General features: G+C 44.2%; 1 protein-coding gene across 25 annotated transcripts in view; it reads left to right on the forward strand.

Moving 5' to 3' along the window:
* Positions 1-1,528: 1,528 nt before the first annotated feature.
* Positions 1,529-21,783, forward strand: part of PROM1 (prominin 1) — a 59,178-nt gene continuing 38,923 nt past the window's right edge. For 16 of the 25 annotated variants that reach the window (XR_003074738.3, XM_040699032.2, XM_015285739.4 and 13 more), the window contains exons 1-2: positions 1,529-1,634; positions 7,860-8,270. Coding sequence is in view for 24 of the 25 variants with exons in the window: in XM_040699032.2 (XP_040554966.1) it covers positions 8,051-8,270 (220 nt within the window). In the remaining variant the exon portion in view is untranslated. Of the gene's footprint in view, positions 1,785-1,945; positions 7,758-7,859; positions 8,271-21,783 lie in introns of those variants that run through there. The other 9 variants (NM_001291649.2, NM_001291652.2, NM_001291651.2 and 6 more) reach the window with 5 other exon arrangements.

Consider the following 21,783-nt stretch of genomic DNA (forward strand, 5'->3'; position numbering starts at 1 on the left):
CCTCTTCTAACACTGCACAGGAGTGTTAGAAATCAAATCCACCAGATCATTAGATTAATAGTTTTGGTTACAGGCAGCCTATTGTTTGGAAGGCAAATTCTCTTGTATTTAGAAAATGTTTCATCTGGAGCCTTAGAAGGAGCTATACTTCTAAATTTGAACACTATCCGCCTAATTTAGCACACCTGTCCTTTTGCCATCATGTTCTGTGTCTCACCAAAACTATAGCATCACTTGTCTTTGACACACTGCCTGGGTATGCATAGGAGAACTGTAACAAGAGCTGAGACAGCCTCTGGCTGAGCTCTGTGCTGTGCTCTCCAGCGTGGGTTGCAGCACTGTATGCACTCAAGCTGAACAATCCAGGAACCGTGCTGGTCAGAGTAGTTGTTCTTTCTGCGTGGAGCCAACGTGGCAGCTTGTTCTCCAATGTGCGGTGCTGGCAAATGCCCTCAGTTGAAATACAGGTAAAATTCAGCCATGCCAAATACCGCTTGTGAGAAAACTGTTCGATCCTTGGCCAAGGTTATAATAGCAAGACAGCCTCCTGCAATAGCAGAAGCCTTGGTTTCATAGAATCACAGAATGGTTGGGGTTGGAAGGGACCTTAAAGCCCATCCGGTTCCAACCCCTTGCCGTGGGCAGGGCTGCCACCCACCACCAGGGCTGCCCAGGGCCCCATCCAACCTGGCCTTGAACACCTACAGGGATGGGGCACCCACAGCTTCTCTGGGCAGCCTGCTCCAGTGCCCCACCACCCTCTGAGCAGAGAATTTCTTCCAAACATCTAACCTAAATCTCCCCTCTTCTCGGTTAAAGCCACCCCCCTGTCCTTGACATCTTTCTACCTGCACAAAGCCATTTCCATCAGTGTCCCCTCCATCAGTGCTTTCAGGACCTCCGAGGAGTCAGTGTGATCCTGGATGTCCAGCAGAAGTTCCTGCCTTGCCCTGAGTGGTGCTGCTGGGCAGTGGAACGCCTGCTAAGAACTGTAGGAATTGTTTTCAAACCCAATGACTTGATATTAAAACGAGGGGGGCAGTTCTGAAATACCGAAACTGCAAATAAAAATCACAGAGGGCAAATGAGGAAAGCGCAGGAGCCTTTGGAATTGTGTTACTGTGTCATGGCACAAGGAGAGGTGCATCTTGTCTGACCGAGGAGTCACTGGGCTCAGAAACAAAGTCACTCTGAAGAAAAAACATGGACTCCAGTCCCAAAAGAGGCGATAACTTCGTCAGGGAAGAAGGGCATCCCCCGGGAGGGGTGAAACGAGATGTTCTTACAACAACCGATGAGAGAAGTAACCCGGCGGGGAGGAGGGCCGTGCCCGCGCTGCCGCAGCCCGCCCAGCAACAGGTCGCGGCCGCAGCGCTCCCACCGCGCCGCAGCCCGGCCCGACCCTGCGGGCCGCCCCCACGGCGCCCAGCGGGGCGAAGCGCCTCACGCTCCTCCTCTTCCTCCCCCTCTCCCTCCTCCAGCCCCGGCCCGCCGGGGTGGTCCCGCAGCCCGGCCCGGGGCAGAGCCCGCCCTCCGTAATCCATGCGCGGGCGGCACGGCCGCTGCGCTCTGAGGTGGAGCGGAGCGGGCCGAGCCGGGACCGGAGCCTCCGTCTCCCCGACCCCGCTCCGCCGGTGAGTGCCGGGCGCGGTGTGCGCGGGGAGGGGCGGCAGGTGGGGTGGGGCTCCTCCCGCTGCGGGCGGCACAAGTGCTGCCCTTCCCGGAGAGAAAGTGCGGCGGCGGCGGTGGTGGCGGTGGCGGAGAACCCCTTCTCCGGGAGCCGGGTGAGGGGAGCGGCCGTTGGGAGAGCCGCGAGGAGGGCTCGGTCTGGGTGCCGGGGGAGGCCGGCAGGGTGAGGGGAGCCGCGGGGACGGCTCCGGCTGCGGGAAAGGAAGGGGCTGCGGCACGGCGGCGTGCGGGGAGCCAGGGCGGATCCGCCCGCGGAGGAGAGCCGGGCGGCGGGGACGGGGAGAGAGCAGCGAAGAGCTCCGGGGGCGTCCGGCCGCTGGGTGGGGAGGCCGGGGCCCTCCGCATCGCTTCGTCGCGGGGAGGGAACCCTCTGCCTCGGCGCTGCGGCGGAATGGTGACTGCGGGCGCGGAGTGCGGCTCGCCCCTTCCCGCGGTGGGAGCGCTCTGCGGCGAACGCCGCACCTGGGGCGGTTCGGCCTCTCCGCGGCGCGGGGAGCGCGGCGGTTCCGCGGGGGGCGGCTGCGGCGACGGCCACCGCTTATCGCCATCCGAGCGCCGTGCGGGGGGGAGCGGTCGGAGAAACTACAGAGCGGTCCGCGTTCGGCAGAGGCGGAGCTGAGGCGCCCGTGCTGCTGTGCGGATCAAGGACTCAGCGGCGTGGCAGGGGGCAGAGCCTCTCCAGCGCAAGTAATTGGAAAGATGGGAGAAACTCGGTTCCAGCTGCAAGGGAGCGCAGTCCGGGGCTGCTGCTGGGGCTGCGCTCAGCCCTCGCTCGTTCCCGTTTGGCGAAAAGCTGTCTCATTATGGGATGGCTTCGTGGTGTCCCGGTGTTCCCTATGTGGTGCTGAGGAGTGCTCTCCCAAGGGAAGGCTTTAGGAGCGCTGGGGTAAACGCACCGCTTAACGTCATGTTATGGATCTGGTTTGGGTTCAGTCAGTGAAAACGTAAACTTTTAGGCTAAAAGTCAGAGCCGTGGATCTTCTGGGGAGGATACCTCACATGGAGTTTATTTGTGCGCGTCTCTCTGTTAGTAAACTGCCGTGACTTCTACGGCGGCAAGCAGCATGGGGTTGGCTGGTTGGTGAGTGGGTTTTGTTGGTTCTTTGGGTTCTGTTTGTTTGTTTGTTTGAGGGGGGGTTGTGTGTGTTTGCTTACTTCAGCCTCTGAAGCAGCTAGCAGCTCACAGCTAACCTGAGCTCCACATACCCATGTTCCTGACTTGAGTGCTTCACGTTGAGCACCAGCAGGCACAGCAGGTGCATCCTGCGGCTCCCCGGGGTGGGGGATTTTGTTTGTGTTGGTGCTCTCAGACAGTTCTGCGGTCCCTGAGGCTTACTGGGCTTATTTGCTTTCTTCTCCTATGGCAACAGGTCCTAATCCTTGATAGGCTTGGGAGAGATCGTGTCAGAAAACTGTACCTTTCTGACGTGACAGCGTCCAGCTTGGCTGGCTGCACTGCATCTCATTTGTGGGTTTGTTTTAATGCACATCCGGGAGCTGGAGGCCAGCTGTAGCTACCTGTGTTGTGGCTGTCATAATTAATTTCAGTCTTCCGCCGGTTGCGTGTGCTGGAACCTTGAAGGGTATTACGGTCTCGGGTTTTCAAATGACTAATTAAAAAACATAACGAACGCAGCCAGCTCTTCAGGGTGGGCTTCCTGTGGACAGCTGCTTCTTCCCCTGTTCCGACCTGGTTTGCTGCCAAGAGGCTCCCACATTGAGCTTGAGCAATGTAGCCTCTGGTTGATTGAATTTCAGTTCACAGGGTTGATCATAGCCACATCACTGCACTGCAGGGTTGCATGTGCGTGGATTGCAATGTTAAATAGGAGGCCGGTCCCGTAGTAACAAAGAGTGGGACGTTGTGATGCTTCTGAGGAGGATATCACGATGCTTCTGGGTTCTACTCTTTATTGTAGGTACCGTCATAAAAGCACTTACTGAACTTCTGCATCTCAATCCGTCTCCTCCTCTTAAACTTGCACTGCAGTTGCTGAAGCGTTGTTGGTTTTGGAAAACGCTGCAGTTTGTTTGTTTTTTAATACAAAGTGAGATATACTGGAGGTGTGATAACGTTGCAGCACACGTGGTGAAGGAGTGATGATGTTCTCCACAGACGGTGCTTAAAGAAAAGCCCAACAACCTAAGAATTCAGTTTAGTGACATGTGTGGGATACTTAGGTGACAGCTGCAGAATAAAAAGCAAAAGCTCCACTCTTGTAAGGTGGATGTTTGCAAACCACACAGAAAATAAAAGACAGTTTTAATTGCTGTATATCTTCCACAGCTAACAGATGGTAATTTTCTTAATCAAAACAGTGATAAAATGAGCACTGGAACAGGTTGCCCAAGGAGGCTGTGGATGCTCCATCCCTGGATGCATTCAAGGCCAGGCTGGATGTGGCTCTGGGCAGCCTGGTCTGCTGGTTGGCAACCCTGCACATAGCAGGGGGGTTGAAACTTGATCATTGTGGTCCTTTTCAACCCAGGCCATTCTATGATTCCATGAACACCTTACTTGATAATTAATGGAAGCACTGCAAAGGTTCGCACAGCTGATTTTCTCTCCCTGTTTGCTTGAATGTGGGGTGAGTTGTGCAAGCAGAGTACTGTTATCACACTGTTTGGAAGGAAATGAGATGGCCACACACTGCAGTGAGGATTATCATAGATGGTATATATGTCACTTCTGTTCATACACCACGCTTGCAGTTCTCACAATTTCCTGGGCTGATTTCCACTTTCAGCACTGTTTATCTGGCATATTCAGCTACTAATATGCTTCCAGTTCAGGTTGTGGGCTTTTCTTTTTAATAGTTATTGAGATGAGGGTAACTACTGGGAGCTTGTTGCATCAGAGTTATTTTTAGGTAGGCTGATCAGCTATTGAATGCTCACAGGTAGCCTGAGTTATAGGTTTAATAGTGCTTCTGCAAGTTCCTGCTCACTAATAATGTAGACTTTATATGGTTTAGAGAAGATTTGGTGTCAGCCTGAAGGAATCACCCAATAAGCCTGTATATACCAAGTTCATTGTGATGGATTTGCCAATAATGGGAGAAGGAACACATCTGCTTGAATGCTGCAGGTTCTTTGATTTGCAAGATGCCTGCCTGCTTTTTGAGGAATGCTGAACTTCATGAAGGCTCAGCTGAAAATGATACAGACTTGGAGATTTCTGTAGTGTCTTTGGAATGGAAAGGTGGTTTTATGTCTCTATTCAGCAAGGTATCGTTTGTGTCTGCAGTACAGGTAGTGTCCTTGCAATTTCAGTAGTGTCCTTGTTGTGAAACTGCCAGGATTCAGTATCAGTTCGTGTGTGAGTTCACACTTCTGCCAGGCGTAGTGATGATTTTTCAACATCAGAAGGACGTTTTGGTAGTGCTTTGTTTTCCCATTTGTACAATTAGATATAGTTTAAATTGCCCTTAGCCTAAAATCTGGTCTGTTTTGGGGGGGAACAAAAAACAGTTGTATGCATCTTCCTCTTCTCCCTTCTCTCTAACATAACAGGGCTCACAGCAGAAAACATGCCCTGTCTATTAGCTCTGCCTTAGGACACCAGTTATGATCATCTTCCTCTCCAGTTTCATCATTCACAAATACCCTTAGCATTCCCGTGCAGTGTTTGCAGCCTGTTTTTCTATCTGTTTCAGTAACTTCTGCAATCAGGGGTGGATGATGGTGTGTGAGCGTTATCTCCTGACTTGCTGAGCTCTTGGAGAGCATTGAGAAGTCTCCAGAGCACTCAAATTTACTCAGAAAGTGTTCAAACTTTTTTAGTGGGAGTTCAGCTGGATTGATTTTATCGAACCTGCACAGCCTTCACTGATTTGTCGTTAGGAGAAAATAAAAATCTATTGCACTTTAATTGGGATTTTGTGTTATTTTATCCCACGGAGTTTCTGTGGATCTGATAATAATCTGCCATCGAAGCAATTTTTGTTTTCTGTCGATTCCTGCGCTCCGCCGTGGCGTGGCAGGTGCACTGGGGGAATTCTGCTGGGACGTGTCTTTTCAGCTGAAGAAATCTCAAGAATCTCAGTGTTAAGAAATGATTGAAGGGGGAAAAATATGTTGGAGCTGGATAATTGATGGAACACCTCCTTTATGGGGACAGGCTGAGGGAGCTGGGGCTGTTCAGCCTGGAGAAGGCTCCAGGGAGGCCTGAGAGCGGCCTATCTGCAGGGGGGCTGTAAGAAAGAAGGGGACAGACTCTTTAGCAGGGTCTGTTGTGACAGGACAAGAGGAAATGGTTTCAAACCAAACCACAGGTTGCCCAGAGAGGTGGTGGCTGCCCCATTCCTGGTGACATTCAAGGTCAGGCTGGACAGGGCTCTGAGCAACCTGATCCAGCTGTAGGTGTCCCTGTTCAGTGCAGGGCAGTTGGGCCAGATGGCCTTTAATGGTCCCTTCCAACACAAATGGTTCTGTGATAGTTATTTTCTGGCATTGTTATTTAAGCATATCTTTGTGATATGGAAATCCCTATTTTTTTTTAATGTTTTCTAAGATTTTCCATTTCAGTGTTGGACATTATATATAGACAGATCTATAACACTGGCTCTTTGAGTATGGCTTGGTAACTCTGATGTTCATGGGATTATTATTGTTTTTCTTGGTTTTCACTGGGCATTGGGTGGAAAAATAGATTTGTTTTCCTTTTTAGCTAGATAGGGACTGTCCCTCCTTCTTTGATCTGGTTTTGTATTTCTGTGTTTCATGTTTTTCTTGATGCTAATCAGACTTCTGCATATAGGAAGGAGTAGTAAACAAGCCTGCATGTGATTTCCAGTGAGTCAGTGCTGGCTTTTGGAAAGGGAGCGTGTGTTTTACTGGGGACTGTAAAGCATGGGAGAGACTAAGACTCACCTTGCTACCGACTTTAAAAGTGTTTTTGTCTTCAGACCTCCTTTGATGTGGAAGCACCTTGGAAGTGAAGAAGTTGCTGTGGCTTTGAGCTGGCTGCAGCTGTGATTGCAGTGTTACTTTGCCACCGTTGTTGCTTTGCACTGGGTGCTCCCAGCTTTGAGGCGGTGGCTGGTTGTGAGCAGTGCATTCCCAGTCATCCCCGCTGGTGGCATTCTGGTCAATGGCTGAAGGCTTTCCAGAAGTGAGCCAGTCTGATGGATGACTTCCAAAGTCAGAAGGGAGCAAACACTACCTTTTATTGGTTGTGGGGTCTTTTTTGAGTGGGGTTTTTTTTTGAGTGTTGGGTTTTTTTTGTAGAGGAGGGGGTGTTTCCTTGGGGAGGACCACGGCCCATGCTGAGATGAAGGAGTGTTAGCTAGCTCCAGGTAGATGAAAATGTGGCCAAGTGTTTTGTTGGAAACGGGAGATTTTCTGCTTATCTTTCTTATGTGACAGTTGATGAAAGTGTTGTGGTTTTGTAGACCGACGACATTCTTAACACTTTCCAGGCATCCAGAGTCATCTTAATGCTACTCAGCTTCAACAAGGTATTTCATAAAAACTATTGGCTGCTCAAGCTCTGAAGGAGAACGTTGTGAAAGTTTGAGTTAATAGAAAGCAATTGAGGACATACAGTTATCTTTCAGAAAGACAGTAGTTTTTTTTTTTTATTCCTCAACTTTTCAATGATAAAAAGTTACTGCCATGGCAAAACAAGTGGAAGCGTAAATTCTGTCTTGAGATGAATCTTCAGCCTTAGCTATGAAATGGGTGCCATGAAGTGCCATCTGCAAGCTTGTTTGTGGGGAGGGAAGTGGGAGTTCTACAAACTAAAAAGTTAGATTAAAGAAACTCCAAGATATAACTGGTAGCTGCCATCCTCTCTAGTAACGAGAGGTAGCTGACTGAATGCAAACTGCTGTGATGTGACATACTGTGCTTAGTTAGAACTGCAGTTTGTATGTTCTGCCTTTAATTTTGCATATTTTCTGTGGAGCTGTCCCAATGCTCTGCTTTGTTTTTGAAAACTCACTGACCTGGAACTGTGCGTAATTGTTTTTATCCCTCTTTCAAGTACAGCATATGTAGTAGACCATTTTATTCACAGGCTTCAGTTGTTTTTCTCTGTCATTCCAAGCTTGCTTTTACAAGTGATGGTAAGTTCTGTGTCTGCAGAAAATTGCAGGTATCTTGCAATTTCTGCTTGCACGCCAATACTTTAATGAGCTCAGAGGTTTTTTATTTCTTTCTTTTACTAGAGATGGTGCGCTGAGTCACTTCCATGAGAGGCTCCTATACCACTCCAGAACAAGAAGACATTAAAGAATAAAGGTGTGAGGGCACCAGCGCTTTGCTGTTGAGAAATCTAGCTCCCAAGTGAATGTACTGAAGATTTCTGGACTTGGTGGGACAAATACCTCTACCTCAAATTTTATGAATACTGTTAGCCATGGCTGTGGAACTCTGTCTGCTGCTGCTGTTGTTTTGTGGAAGTACTATTTCAGAAGTACAGCCTATATACAAGCCACCTCCTGGGACTTTGGATTTTGGATTTGTACCTGCCAAGACATATGATACAGGTGCATACCACGAACCTGGGCCAATAGGAATTTTGTTTAAAGTAGTCCATGCTTTCCTGTATTTAGTGCAGCCCAATCCTTTTCCTCAAGGTAAGCAGATAAACTTCTGGTTTTGTTTTTCATTTTTAAGACTTGTTACTGATTCGTTCACGTTATTGTAGATACCAAGATGGCAGTTTGGAAGTAAGTGCTAGTAGGGGCTTTATTAGTAGCATGCAGCGTGCTACGTCAGATAATGTTTCTCTGTTCTGCATTGTTGGGTGGTATTAATGAAAATGAAATGTTAATGAAATCTCACAGCACTTTTCTTAGATATCTCAAAGCTGTCGTTGATACATTCGAGGCTGTTTTTTCTTATGTGTGCTCAGAAGCGCGGGATTAGGAGTAAGGCATAATTTGCAGGAGTAAAGCGTGATTTGCTTTGTATTTAATATTAAATCCATAAAAGACAGCTCATTAAGATTTGCATATTGTGATAAACCTTCTTTTTAAAATTCAGCTTTATGAGATGCACCCTCAGAAGAATCATAGAAACTTAGCAACTAGAAATAAACTCCTTTTGTTTCCATATCTGCATCCAGTCAGCTCTCATATAAATCCATTTCCATTATACGAGCATGCAACTTTGTGTTCCTTTGTGATCCAGAGTTAAGAATGAAACTGCATCTTTTTTTTTTCCCCCTTTCCTTTCCTACGGATTTCTTCTAAAGGAGCAGCTGAGACATGAGAAAAGTGTGTGCTTAATGACACTACATTGCTTGAAATGTGCTTTTGGGATCTGTGTGTTTGTGGGGTTTGCAGTTGTATCTGTGGCACTTTTCAACATGCTTTTTGTTTTATTTAGCTGGCCAAAGAAAATGCTAATGTTTGTATAATATTGATATTTTAAATTATGCCAAGGTGAAGTTTTAATGACCTAAGAACAGATTTGGTTTGCTACTGATTAACTTTGGCATTTTAGCTGTGGCTGCGTATAAAAGAAGATTATATTATTTTGTAGTATATATGTCAATTATGTTAAATCCTTTACTAATTTAACATCTTAAATTATTTGGTTACAAGCCTGTATAATACCTACCAACGATTATTTGCTTGTATTTTTGCCATTTCTTCAGTAGCTATAGAAGAATGAAGTCAAATGAATTGATTGTATTTAGACCAGCGCCCGGAGATCCCGAGGTTAAGCTGGGGGACAAAGGCCTGGCCTGTTCCCTGCAGGATCTGCCTTCCCAGCAGGTTTTACTCCAGGTGTGCTGAGGGCCATTGCGTGAAGCTGCCAGGATGTCACCTTTTGGAGGAACACTTTCCAGATGCCTCTGCTTTCGTGACCTCTTTCCTTCCATGAAATATGCAGATGAACTGTTTGCCTCTCACGAGATGAGATATGCTGAGTTGTCTGCATTCAGCTCTCAGAAAAAGGCCTTAGTTCTGTCCAGAGGCCTGCTTGAATATTTTACTCTTTTGATTATGGAAACTTGAATTCAGTGAGATGTTTACTGTGCCTTCATAGTAACGGGAATGCGGTCTATAGCCTTGTATGTCAAATTTAATATTACGTGACCAAAACATGCAAATAATTATTGAGTATGGAGTTCACTGTCAAGTCACATGGGGCTGTTGGTGTTAAGTTCTACATCAAGCGTGTGGATTTCTGTGAAATACAGCATTAAAGAGAAAATAACCATCCAAAAGTAAATCACTTTTGCTTACCTCGTAAGTTTTGCACGTGTCACTCATCTCATTCCCTCCCAGCAGATGCTTCCAACCAAACCAAATAGAGGTTTGGCTGTCAGTGCTCTCAGTAGGTGAAGCCCTTTTCCCATGCCCCCACGTACCTCACTGCAAAACACAGATTTGACGGATCATGTCAGTTTGAGTCATACCGTTTAATTGGTTAATCCTCCTAATCTCTTTTGCCATATGCTGTTCTATTTTCACATTCAGTGTATTAATAGCGTAGTTAAATATTTGAAATGTGTGGTTTTTTTTAAACTGCCAACTTGAAATAGGATTAATTTTGATTCAGAGATGAAAATAAACGTAAGCAAAAGTATGCGCAGAAAGCTGTTTCGGTGTGTCTGACTCAAAACATCATCCTTGCTGTTGGTGTGGAGCCCCAGCAGAGTTACTTCCAGGCTGATAGCCCAGAGTAGTGCACATAACCACAACACGGAGTAGAAATGTGGCTCACAGGCAGAGCTCTGTATCAACCACTTATAACTTTGATCTTAGAAGCCTTATTTTTTTTCCCCTACTACTTGGAAGTACTTAATGTTTGCTTTGCCAATCTACAGTTATGCTTAGCTGGGAGGAAAAAAGAAGGAAAAAAAAAAACATGAGAAGTGACAGGATTGCCTAACTGCATGTAGATAGGTATTCCTGCCTTTGCAAGTCATTTGTGTGCTTCCAGTAGTGCTCTGATGTTACGGTGTAACTCCTGTACACCTTGATTCCCAATAAGCCTTTAGGAAGGAAGCTAGGATGAGCTTCGTAGCTTGCGATAAAGCAAAAGATGAAGTCCTTGGGAAAAGCTGTTGTTAAGTTTTTCGATTGCATGCAAATTTATTTAAATGTTCTTAATAGTTACTTTAAAGCTGAAAATGATTATTTAAAAAGAAAATCAGCCACGAGCTATTTTGTAGGTTTGTTTTTGGTTTTGTTTACTTCCATTTTAGTTAAATCTGAGTAATAGTTTGATGAACAGCTTCAAATTAAGTATGTTGCTCATGCCATGAGGTTTGCGGGCATGCAGCTAAATCTAAGTTCAGATTTAATAGGTAAGTTATTAATGGGATTAAATGCAGTTGTTGAGTAAAGCACGCTGACAGAACCTGAGCAAGGAACTGTAACCCTTTAGGTTTGCTTAAGTTGCTGAATCTTTAAGAACAGTGCTGCACTGATTGGATATCTGATTGCAGTGCTTCAGTGCGTGAATTCAGGTCCTTCTTCCAGCTTCATCTGTCAAATACTTCTGCCCTTACTAGATAATATAGTGCTGTGATGGGAGTGATTCACTCTGGAGCATACCTGCCCCTGCGTGCAGTTAATGACATACTGGGGTGGAAGACTCTGCTTGGTCACTGGCTTGCTGCACCATGCTCAGTCTCTTCAGTCATGCAGTGCCTTGGTTTGTCTGTTTGTAACATAAAGGTGGTGCTGCTGCTGTTGAGACTCTGTAAGGCTCGCTATTCCTTACTGTTAATAGCTTAGTTTACAATAAGCAGATGATAACAGAAAAATTGTAGGTTGCTTCCATCACTCAACTAAGCGGACATCTACCAAAACAAGCTGTCAGTTTTTGTCTTGCTTAGAATTTGTTGCAAACTGAAGCTTAACCTGTTAATAAAGTTAAGTCAATTTGCAGGTGTGACATGGTGTGCATCACCTGTTGTGCTGGGGACCTTCAGATGTGAACTCAGTGTAGAGGCATGGTCAGTGTGAGCCCTGCCTGTGTGGCAGTCTTAGCGTGGCTTTGTTCCCATGGAAACGAGATGTTAGTTGCAGTAAGACGATTTTAATCCGAAATTCCACTTGCCAGCAGGATCTGCACAGCAAATCTTCAGTTTCACAGCTTGTGTCTTGTAACTGATATGCAAGGAGTTCACAAAAGAACTGAGCTGGATTTCCTTTTCTTTTTTAGATGAAATAAGACAAAAAATTTAAGGCACGTTCACCCTGTTCTGCTGTACCTGAGCATATCACTGGACAGCTATGCCGCATACTTTTAATTGTAACTGCTTTGTTCCTGCTGCTACTTCTGGATTGCACCATTTCTGCTGAAGCAGAAATGAAACTATTGCAAACTTGACTGCAGGGCCTTGCTAGGCAAAGCACAGTGTGAAGAGGTAAATGTATATTCCTCGTGGGGAAGAACAGTAAGCAGTTTTGTAGGCCTGGACTGCAGCTCTCAGTTCTATTTGCAGTCTCATGTATTGTGCAGTTTCAGCATCTTTCAAAACTGCTGCAAATCATGGTGTTTAGCAACTTTGTTTCGTGTTCTCTGTCCTGAAATCATTGCCTCATGTGAGAGTATTCAGCATTGTAACATTTTGTACATTAACATTAAAAAAATCACACAGTTTTATGTGAATACAAAGGATATCCCTAGCTAGTACAGCTGCAAGAGAAAAAGGGTACCTCCTTTTGCTGGATACCTCCTCAGCATTTGATGAACACTGAGGATACTGTGTGATATGTGTGTTTTTTTTAATACATTAGCTGTGTTGGATGGGAAGGAACTGCATGCACACTGCTTCTGACTTAGGTTCGGGTGCTACAGTTCAGCAGTGTAAGGCAGCACTCAGTTCTGGAAAACAATTACGAACTTTTATACTGAAATATCCATTTTCTAATTGTATGAAGCCTCAGTATCACTTCAGGAATGGAACTGCACTGATGTGATATACTGCTTTTGTTTGTGCTAGCTTTTCACAGCTACCCCTTGTGCCACGTGGGTTGATTTCTTTCTTATAGCTCGCCTCCTGGAGCTGGGTTGGGAGCACAGATGCAATTGCTGGTGCAGGAACTGAGAGGAAGGGAGGGTTCTCTGAGGGTAAGACCTGCCTCTTAGTGAAGTAGCTTTTAGATTGGCCAAGCTGTGTTGTGAAATGACCATTTCATTGAGCTGTGGAGTCACTGCCTTCACTGCAACCCTAAAGTGTAGCTTTGTTTTTTTCAGCTCTATGGCCTCAGCTGTGACGTGAATTTCAGGTAGTAGCTGAAGAGTGTTGATCAAAATGGCAGATCTCATTGACAGGTTTTATATATAGTAAACAGTGGTGGTGTGATGTGGGTAGAAGTGGAATAAGAGGGGGAAATTACCGAGCTCCTTTACGTGATTATATGGGGTATACACTGAAAGAAATGCCTTGTGTCTAAGATTAGAAATACTGTGAAACATTGAGCAGCAGGAAGATAACAGGATAAATTAGCATCTTCTTTTCTCTGCCCACTCACATACACTTAAGGAAATAGCGTTTAAAAGATCATTGCTCGTTTCATGCTGGGAAGTTAAGAGGTGCTCCGCTTGATAGCATACATATGTAAACAAGGAACACAGAAATAGTTTCTGACAAAGACTCCAGGTCTGCTTCTTGCAATAGGCACCAGAAGCATAATTCTTTTTTTTATCCAAAACTATTCCAAACTGTGGACTATCCGGCAGATTGCTGGTCAAAAAGATCTTTTTTTGTGGATAGGAATGAGACAGAGGTTTTGGGTGGGGGAGGTTTATACGGATTATCTACGGGAAGCCACCACAGGAGGAAAAAAAGAAGGTTGCACTTCTCTAATGTCATCCTGCCCACTTTGTTTGGATTATGTAAACAAGGAGTCCCTTATGCAGACAAGTGTTCTGCAGAAAATATGCAAGTCGGTTGTAACCAGTGTGGCATCTATGATAATCTGAAAATTTAGCACTGTACATGTATCTGGAATCCTCTCTCTGCAGCATCCTGAATGCTCATTGTGATCTGATTTAGCACTGCCTGCTGGCTGTGCCCAGGAGAAAAACACGCTTCAACAGCAATTGAAAAATCACAATCCAGCATTGCAACCTCGATAATATTAAAGGCAAAAAAACAGCTTCCAGATAAGACAGCTATGTCCTCTCTGTCTGTTGGGAACATTGGCTGGCGCATGGTTTGGGTGTTTTCTGGGAGAGCTGATTTGGGAAAGCTGTTGCAGTGTGGGGAAATACCAGAGCAGGGCTTGAAATTATCCTGACTCCAACATTCCTGGGAGACACGAGGTACAACCAAAGAGCTGGTCAAGGCTGTTTCCTGCATCAGTGCATGGGGCTGGGACTGAGTGCACCAAACCCCAAGGTTCTGGCTGCCAGGATGGGAGGAGTGAGAGGTGCAGGACAGGGTTATCTTAGTGGGTGACCTTGTTGCTTGTTTATTGTTCTGGGTATAAATATATATATATATATTTTATTAAACCATCTCCTAAAAATGTAAGTATTTGCTTAGTTAGTGCTCCTGTGTATAGTGTGTATGAGTAACATGAGCTACTGGGGATGTGGCATGGTGTCTGTGTACCTGCAATTACACTGAAACACTGAATTAAGCTCTTAAAATCTGTGTGCATTCATTTTACTTGGTGTCTCTAAAAGATTGGCTGTCCCACGTAGTATTTCATGGCAAAGAGAGAAGCAGGTTTAAGCATCAGTTTGTCTGCATTTTGCCTTTCAGATACCAGTGCACAATCGCAGTCTTAGAACACACCACATGAATATAGTGGTAGTTTGTATCCCTCTCTCAGGTAGCAAAATTATAGTCAGGACATCTGAAACGTTGGGTGTCTTCTATGGTGAGAAGTGCATTGGAATAGGTTTTGGGTCAGCCAGATTCTCTGGTTGTGTATCACATTTGGATTTTCAGTACACCCAGAGGAGAGGTTCCCTGTTTTTCCTGCCTTGACAATGGGACTGATTCTGCTGTCTGTTCTCCTCCTCCATTTTATTTCTACACACTTATCTCTCTAGGTAGTACTGGATCTCATTTTTCTCTTCTGAATTCTAGTTCATGGAGTGTATGCGAAGAGAGAGTGAAAGTCTCTTAAAATCAAAGAACAGAATCACAGAACTGTTAAGTTGGAAAAGACCACTAAGATCATCGAGTCAAACCGTCAGCCCCTCACCACCATACCACTGAACTGCATCACTCAGTGCCACATCACCACATTTCTTGAGCACCTCTGGGGGCGGTGACTCCATCACTCCCAGGGCAGCCTGTGCAGATGCATCACCTCTCTCAAAGGAAATTTTTTTCCTAAATCCAACCTAATATTTGTGAATATTTTTACTGATAATAAGTACTGTTTGGGATGTGTAGCTCAGCTGAAAGCTGCCATACAGAACAAATAGAAAGGTGAGGCCTTCCTTCAGTGTAGCAGCCTTTCCTCTGTCTTTGATTTTTGAGTGAAGGAATGATCTGTATAGGATTTTGAACCGATGAGTGTGCCACAGTAAGCAAGCATGGTAGATTTTGACCTTTGCAGAAATGGAAAAGCATAGGGAAGGAATTCTGAGAAACCACAGTAAAGCTGCCAGAAAGACACTTCCTGAGGTAATTAAAAAGTGGTACCTTTTTAATCACTACCAGTCATGTGCATTCATATTTCCAGCAATTCACTATGGCAATACAGAGAGAGGATTTTCTGTGCTTTTCTTGGTTTATGGGAGCTTCTGAGGACAGAAGTGAAGAGCAGGAAAAATGCCATTGTTCATATAATGTAAATACAGACTATACTAATATAAGTTAAAGTCCAGTATGTTACACAACCTGTGAACGATTAAGTCCCTGCAGTGTGCTCAAACAGACAAGCGTGCACAGCGTACCATGTTAAATCTTTGCTTATAATCTGCTGTAAATCCTTACCAGATGGTGGCCTGGAGAGAACTTTAGGTAGCTACTACAAACAAAATAAATGGCAAAAAATAGCTGCTGTGGCACAAGCAATGCATTGCAGAAGTTTCATTGCCTTCAGAATATGAGATGAGGCAGTTTCTGTGTGGATACTTCTTCAAAGCTTTATACTTGTCTGCATGATGTGTGCAAATTTATTGCAAACTCCAAAGCTTTTTCTAAAGACTTCTCCCTTTTGTTCCTTCTCCAAAACTTCAACAAGAGCAGAGCTTTCTTTCTAGCAAAGAGCAGCTAGAAAGTCTCTGCAAAGATGATTTTCAAAGCAGAAATTTTTCATTCTAGCTGTGCCATAACAAACAATGTAGTAGCTCTAGTACATAGCACATAGGCTATTTTTTGTCTTGAAACCTTTTCCTGGTCAGGCTCTTTAATGTTGTCTCTGTACATTGAGGAAGAACAGAATGTGCCCAGAAATGAAGATGCGTAACTGTACTAAAGGAACGTACTCAGTTTGGGGCAGCTGTAAGGTGCAAGGGTATTCTGTGGAAGGCTGCAATTATTTGTTTGGTCTTCCTGACTGATAACAACTGACTAATAAAACTTCTGTAGTTTAATCAGTGCTCTAGGGAAGTTAGAAAACTTTTTCAGTGCATGAATGGAATTCATAGAATGTTACTAATCTACCCCACTGCTGTGTAGTTTCTTCTGTAAATCTGTGTTATTTTCTGTCAAGGGTGTAAAGGGCATCTGATATTTCAGATCCTGGTTATTGCAGCATGCACATTCAGCAGCTCTTGCTGCACTGCAGTTCTGCATCTCCAGCAGTTGCAGTGCACCTGGCCCTACCTGCGCTCTGATTAAAACTTGCTCAGCGTAGGCTACTCCTGTTCATGGGTATTCATGCATCTCTTTGCCTGTATGATACTGCTGCCTGAACCCTGTCGCATCACCCTTCACCTCATCCACTATAAGCTAAGACTCTCTTCTAGGTGGTCTAGTAGCTTGTCTTTTCACCTACAGATAAAGCAGTATGTGCTTTCCAAGTCTAACAAGATGTAAAATGCATTTACTATGTATGTGCTTTTTGTCTTGGCTGGATTTTAAGACAGAAACAGAGTACTCTAGGATAAGCTGGGAATGTAGCATGTTTCTCTTGCTTTTGATCATGTAATTGAAGAATGCAGCCAGAGAACGTGAATGGGAGATGATCGTATTGGTTAGAGGAAACACCATATTGAAAGCCTAAGGTAACAAGGCAGACTGGCATTGCAGATGTGATGAGAAGTTAAAGTAATTAGGCAATTTAGTATGTATTTGCTGGTTTTAACTTCCATTCAACCACCTACCATAGAATATCAGGTCATAGGGCATCATTTTACACATCAGTGAGCAGGTGCAATGGCAAGGTTCCTTTTTTGTTTGTTTTTTCTATGATTATAGTATTTCGCACTTTCTTTCTTTATTGTGCAACATGATTGGGCAGAGAATTTCCTTTCTCTAGGGTGAGCGGGTTGTCTTGTATGAGGGCTTTAGAACTGCGGGAATGTCAGTATTACTCCCCTCAGCCTCCCCTGCTCTGGGCTGAACAGATCAAGGGACTTCATATGCTCCTCATACATCCCGCCCTCTAGACCCTTCCTCATTTTCGAAGCCCTACTTTGAGCACTCTGTAGGTTTTCCCTTCTTGTGATACCCAAAACTGCACTTAGTGCTTGAGGTGAGGCCCCAGCAGTGCAGAGTGGTCCTGGGACGAGGGCCAGAGCAAGTGTGTGGATCCACGAGGTAGTCAAGCAGCAGAAAAGGGAAGCACCCTAGGTTATCAACCAGAGAAGACTTCTTCAAAGGAAACTGAATCTGACTATAATTAAGGTCAATGGCAAAAGGCTTTCTAACTTCGAGGAGGCAATGGAAGTTCCACTCAGGTCAAAGCAAGTGTTCTAAAATGTCAATAAACTGAACTTGCTATAGAACACCCAGAAGATTTTTTTTCTCTGCTAATAAATCTGAAATTTGTTATAGTTTTCCTGGTTTTCTTGGACTTGCAAGAGTTAGTTTATAGTCTGAGTCATAATTAGAGAGGAAAAAAACAATCTTGAAGCTATTTTAATTCATTAATTTCACACTAATTGTTGCTGTTTATTCATGACACTAAATGGGGTCAAACTGATCCATATTCAGAAAAAACACTGAATTGAGCAGTGTATACATAGTCCATTGTCACTGTCTGTTATAGATGATGGGGAATGGGAGGAAATTCTGTGATATGAGATGGTATGAAAGCAGTTATTATCATGTATATTATCAACATAATTCTCTCCTGTTGTTCTGAAGATCTCCATTCAGTGCGAGTTGAATGCTTCGGTCACGGTACTTATTGGTTAGCTTGAAGTTTTTTTTCAGAATAGAAACTTAATATGTTACATTATGCATAAAAGGATAAATGAATTTCTGGCATAATTTGATTAATGCTGGAATTGCACTATAACTGAACTGGCTCAGTGGAATTGTTTGAGCGAACATCAAGCATGGCGTTCCCAAAGGTTTTATTCCAACTGTTTTCCTGTCACCTAGATTTGAAAAGCTTTCGTGGAAGAAGCATTTATAACTAATTGATGTTAGGACTTAATAGCCAGACTGTTTATTTTTAAATCTGTATGATTTTTGTTCTCCCTTTCTGTAGAGTAGTTCCAGGAAGAAAGCCTAGTTGTAGCCTTATCTTCTTGTCTGGACAGTACAGTGTTATTGGCTGGACGTGCATGGCACTCACATGTGCAGAAGACAGTGATTGTTTCATTGACTGGAGCTCCTCAGAGGTGCTTAATATTTCATCACAGATTGCATTGGTAAATTAACAGTTCATCTGGTTAGTTAGATTTACCAGGGCAGATGGCATTTTGCATGTGTGATGAGAGCAGGGAGGAGACAGTGCAGAGCAATAATCTAACTAGCCGTGTAAATGAGCCTCACAAGGTAAATCTCTTTAACCCCAGTGAGGAGATGTGTTGTGTGCTAAAGCCTTGGATTACTGGTCCTGTGAAACAATGTGTGCAGCTGGTCAAGCCAAGATTTCAGAAGTAATCTAATTAATTTGAAAATAGAGGGCACCACTCCTTTCCACACCTGCCCAGCGCTTCTGTGTTCAAAATGGGAACCAGACTCAAAGATGTTGGATTGGCTCTGAGGTACTCTACGTGTCATGCAGAATCGTATCAGGTGGAGTTGTCTTAGTTCAGTTTAAAATAAAAATGCATTTCAGTGCTAGATTTGAGATGTTATAGCTGGGAAAGAATGGCTCTTCATAAAAGCAAATCTAAATCATGGGGATTAGGAATTAAATACAGGCTGAGGTGTTTCTTCACCATGCTGCAGTGAGCCGTGTATGTGAAAACACAGCATACACGGGAGCACAGGATGCTCTCTCATTTAACCTCTGAGTGCTGTTGTATTAAACATGATGACTAGCGATGTGAATAAAACTTGAGAGGGGGATTCTTGATCCTGCAAAACCACTGTGGCATGTTTGTGCCTACAGATATGTGGGTGAGTAACCAAATGTAATTTTACATTTGGATTTGCCGATCTTATTTTTGTGGGAATATATATAACTTCCATGTATCATTTGAAAGCATAAAGTCACAGAATCATTAAGGCTGGAGAAGACCACTAAGATCACCTGGTCCAACCACACCCCCACCATGCCCACGGCCCTCAGTGCCACACCTACACATTTCTTGAACACCTCCAGGGATGGTGACTCCACCACTTACCTGGGCAGTCTGTGCCAATGCTTCATCGCTCTTTCTGAGAAGAGTTTTTTCCCATTATCTAGCTTGAACCTCCCCTGGTGCAATTTAAGGCCATTACCTCTCATCCTATCATTGTTACCTTGGAGAAGAGGCCAACTCCCACCTCGCCACAACCTCCTTCCAGGTCATTGTAGAGGGCAGTAAGTTCTCCCCTGAGGCTCCTCTTCTCCAAATGAATTAACTTATAATATATCTAACAGTTGATATTGAAGGCTATTGAAATAGTAAATTCATTGTAAAGAATAGTCATCCACTTTGCATTGCCTGCTGAGAAAAACATGCTGAAGCTTCAAAAAAACATCTTTATCAAGAAATATAAGTAGTAAATCCTTATTCAGCAGGGAAAACTCCCTTCTGAACATTAAGGAAAAAAACAGGCTGTGTAATAGCAGTCATTGTGCTGTGTATGGCATAAAACCCACATTTCTCTTACTATTTAGTATCTAATTTATACAATCCATATAGGAACTTTTTGTACCTATTTTCAGGTGTTTCTTGTTTATTACACACCTAAAGGAGCTTTGGTTTCTGACGAAAAGGCTTTAGAGCCCCTAATTTTGAAAACACCCCAAAAATCTTACTCTCTGTATCAGTTTGTCATAGTGCATTCAGGTACTGTTTTTGACTGGCAAGATATAAATTATGGAAAGGGTATGAATAACTGTGAATCAGAAACATTCTGAGCAATTCAGGTGTATCACAGGTAGTCAGAGAGGTTTGGGATTTTTTGATTTTAGTTTTTAATATTAGATATTCTGCTTGAAGATGATCAAGGTCAGGACTGAGCCCTGAGCAACACGATGTAGCTACCCATGCTCTGAGCCGGGGGCTTGACTTGAAGATCTCCAGGGGTCATAGAATCACAGAATGGCTTAGGCTGAAAGGGACCTTAAAACCCATCTTCAGTGGCTGTTCTGCATTGGATTGTTATACAGTGCTAAAAGGATAAATAAATACGTAAATGAAAGGGTTATTTTAGCCCTTCTGCTTGTGAGATCAAGAGAAAAATCCTTGTTTTGGATGCTTCATGCACCAAATATTTCTTAAAATTACCTCTTTGGGAGGGATATAGATTTAAACAAGAGGAAATAAATTCTGTATTTGCTGCTGAGGAAAACATTGTCTGACACAGCTAGTGTGCGTTATATTTTAGCCTTTGTGCAGTGCTGCCCCACTTGGCTGTGCACCTCCTTGCTACTGAAACTCCCTGAGGAGTGCGCATTGTCGGGGATGCTGAGAGCATCTTGGCACAGGTTGGTTGGCCCCTGCCAAGCAATACTTGAACATGTTTATTAGGACTGTAGCTCCTTTCTTTTACCTAGGTGCCTATGTTACTGATGTTTTTGTTCTACCTCTGTTATCGTGGGATTCAGCCTTATCTTCTAGATTCTGTCTAGTCTTTCAAAAAGGGGGTTGTATGAAATCCTTCATCATCTACTGCTAGCACACTTCCTGCATTTTAAAATACACTTCCCATCTGTGAATGATTTGCAGCTTGATACTCCTGTGATACGTTAATAGATCTTTACTTTAATTTTTTGATTTGCAATCTTGGTGGCTACAGCTTCCTTGCAGGGAAAACCTTCCTTGGTGCATTGAAAACAGCAGTTGTCGCCCTGTGGTTGTGTTTGATTTTCTGTGAGGAACTTCTCAGGATCTCTTGAACTTGCAGATCAGTTGGGTGCTGGTGGTGAGGGCAGGATGAACTGCCTGCTTGGGGATTTGTTTTTATAAGGCTTGTGTGGAATTAGAGAAGAGTGAGATCACAGCACCCTTGAACACACTGAGCCTAGTCCTGTATGAACATGGGGTCAGTGTTCCCTCCTTGTGTATTTCCTTTTCCTCAGAGACCAGAAGCTCAGTCCATTATTTCTCCTGGACATCTGAGCACGGCTTCTTGTGTGCAGCCTGGCAGGGAGCAGAGCTAGAGCTCCCAGTGGTTGCAGGTGCAGGGCATCACACTAGCGGCCAGCAGCCACAAGTCCCAGCATAGTTCCCATAGGGATAGTAACACCTCTGTGAGGGCAGGCTGCTGGTGTCTGCAAAGGGAGATCCATTCCATCAGCTGCGGGGGTTTACTGCAGTAAATAAGTGTGACAGAGTTGTATTTCTGATGTTAAGTTACATTGATGTTAAACTCCTACTTCATTTTTTGGATGGTATCTTGTAGAAGTGAGTGAAATGGGGTTGCACTTGCAGTACCCCGTGGATTTGTTCTGGCTGTGTTGCATACCCTTGTGTAAGGTCTGTTGGTCTCAAAACCAAGAAAGAATAGAAACTGGAATAAAGTGGGCAATATAAAGGCCTTCTTCCTTGTGCTGTTCAATCAAGTCACCATTAAGATGCTTGTTTTACACATGATGTATGTAATTTTGTGTATGTATTTATATGTATCTATGTGTGTGCTTGTCATAGAAATGAAGCAAA

This window comes from Gallus gallus, chromosome 4, assembly GCF_016699485.2.
Source record: "Gallus gallus isolate bGalGal1 chromosome 4, bGalGal1.mat.broiler.GRCg7b, whole genome shotgun sequence".
Classification (NCBI taxonomy): domain Eukaryota; kingdom Metazoa; phylum Chordata; class Aves; order Galliformes; family Phasianidae; genus Gallus; species Gallus gallus.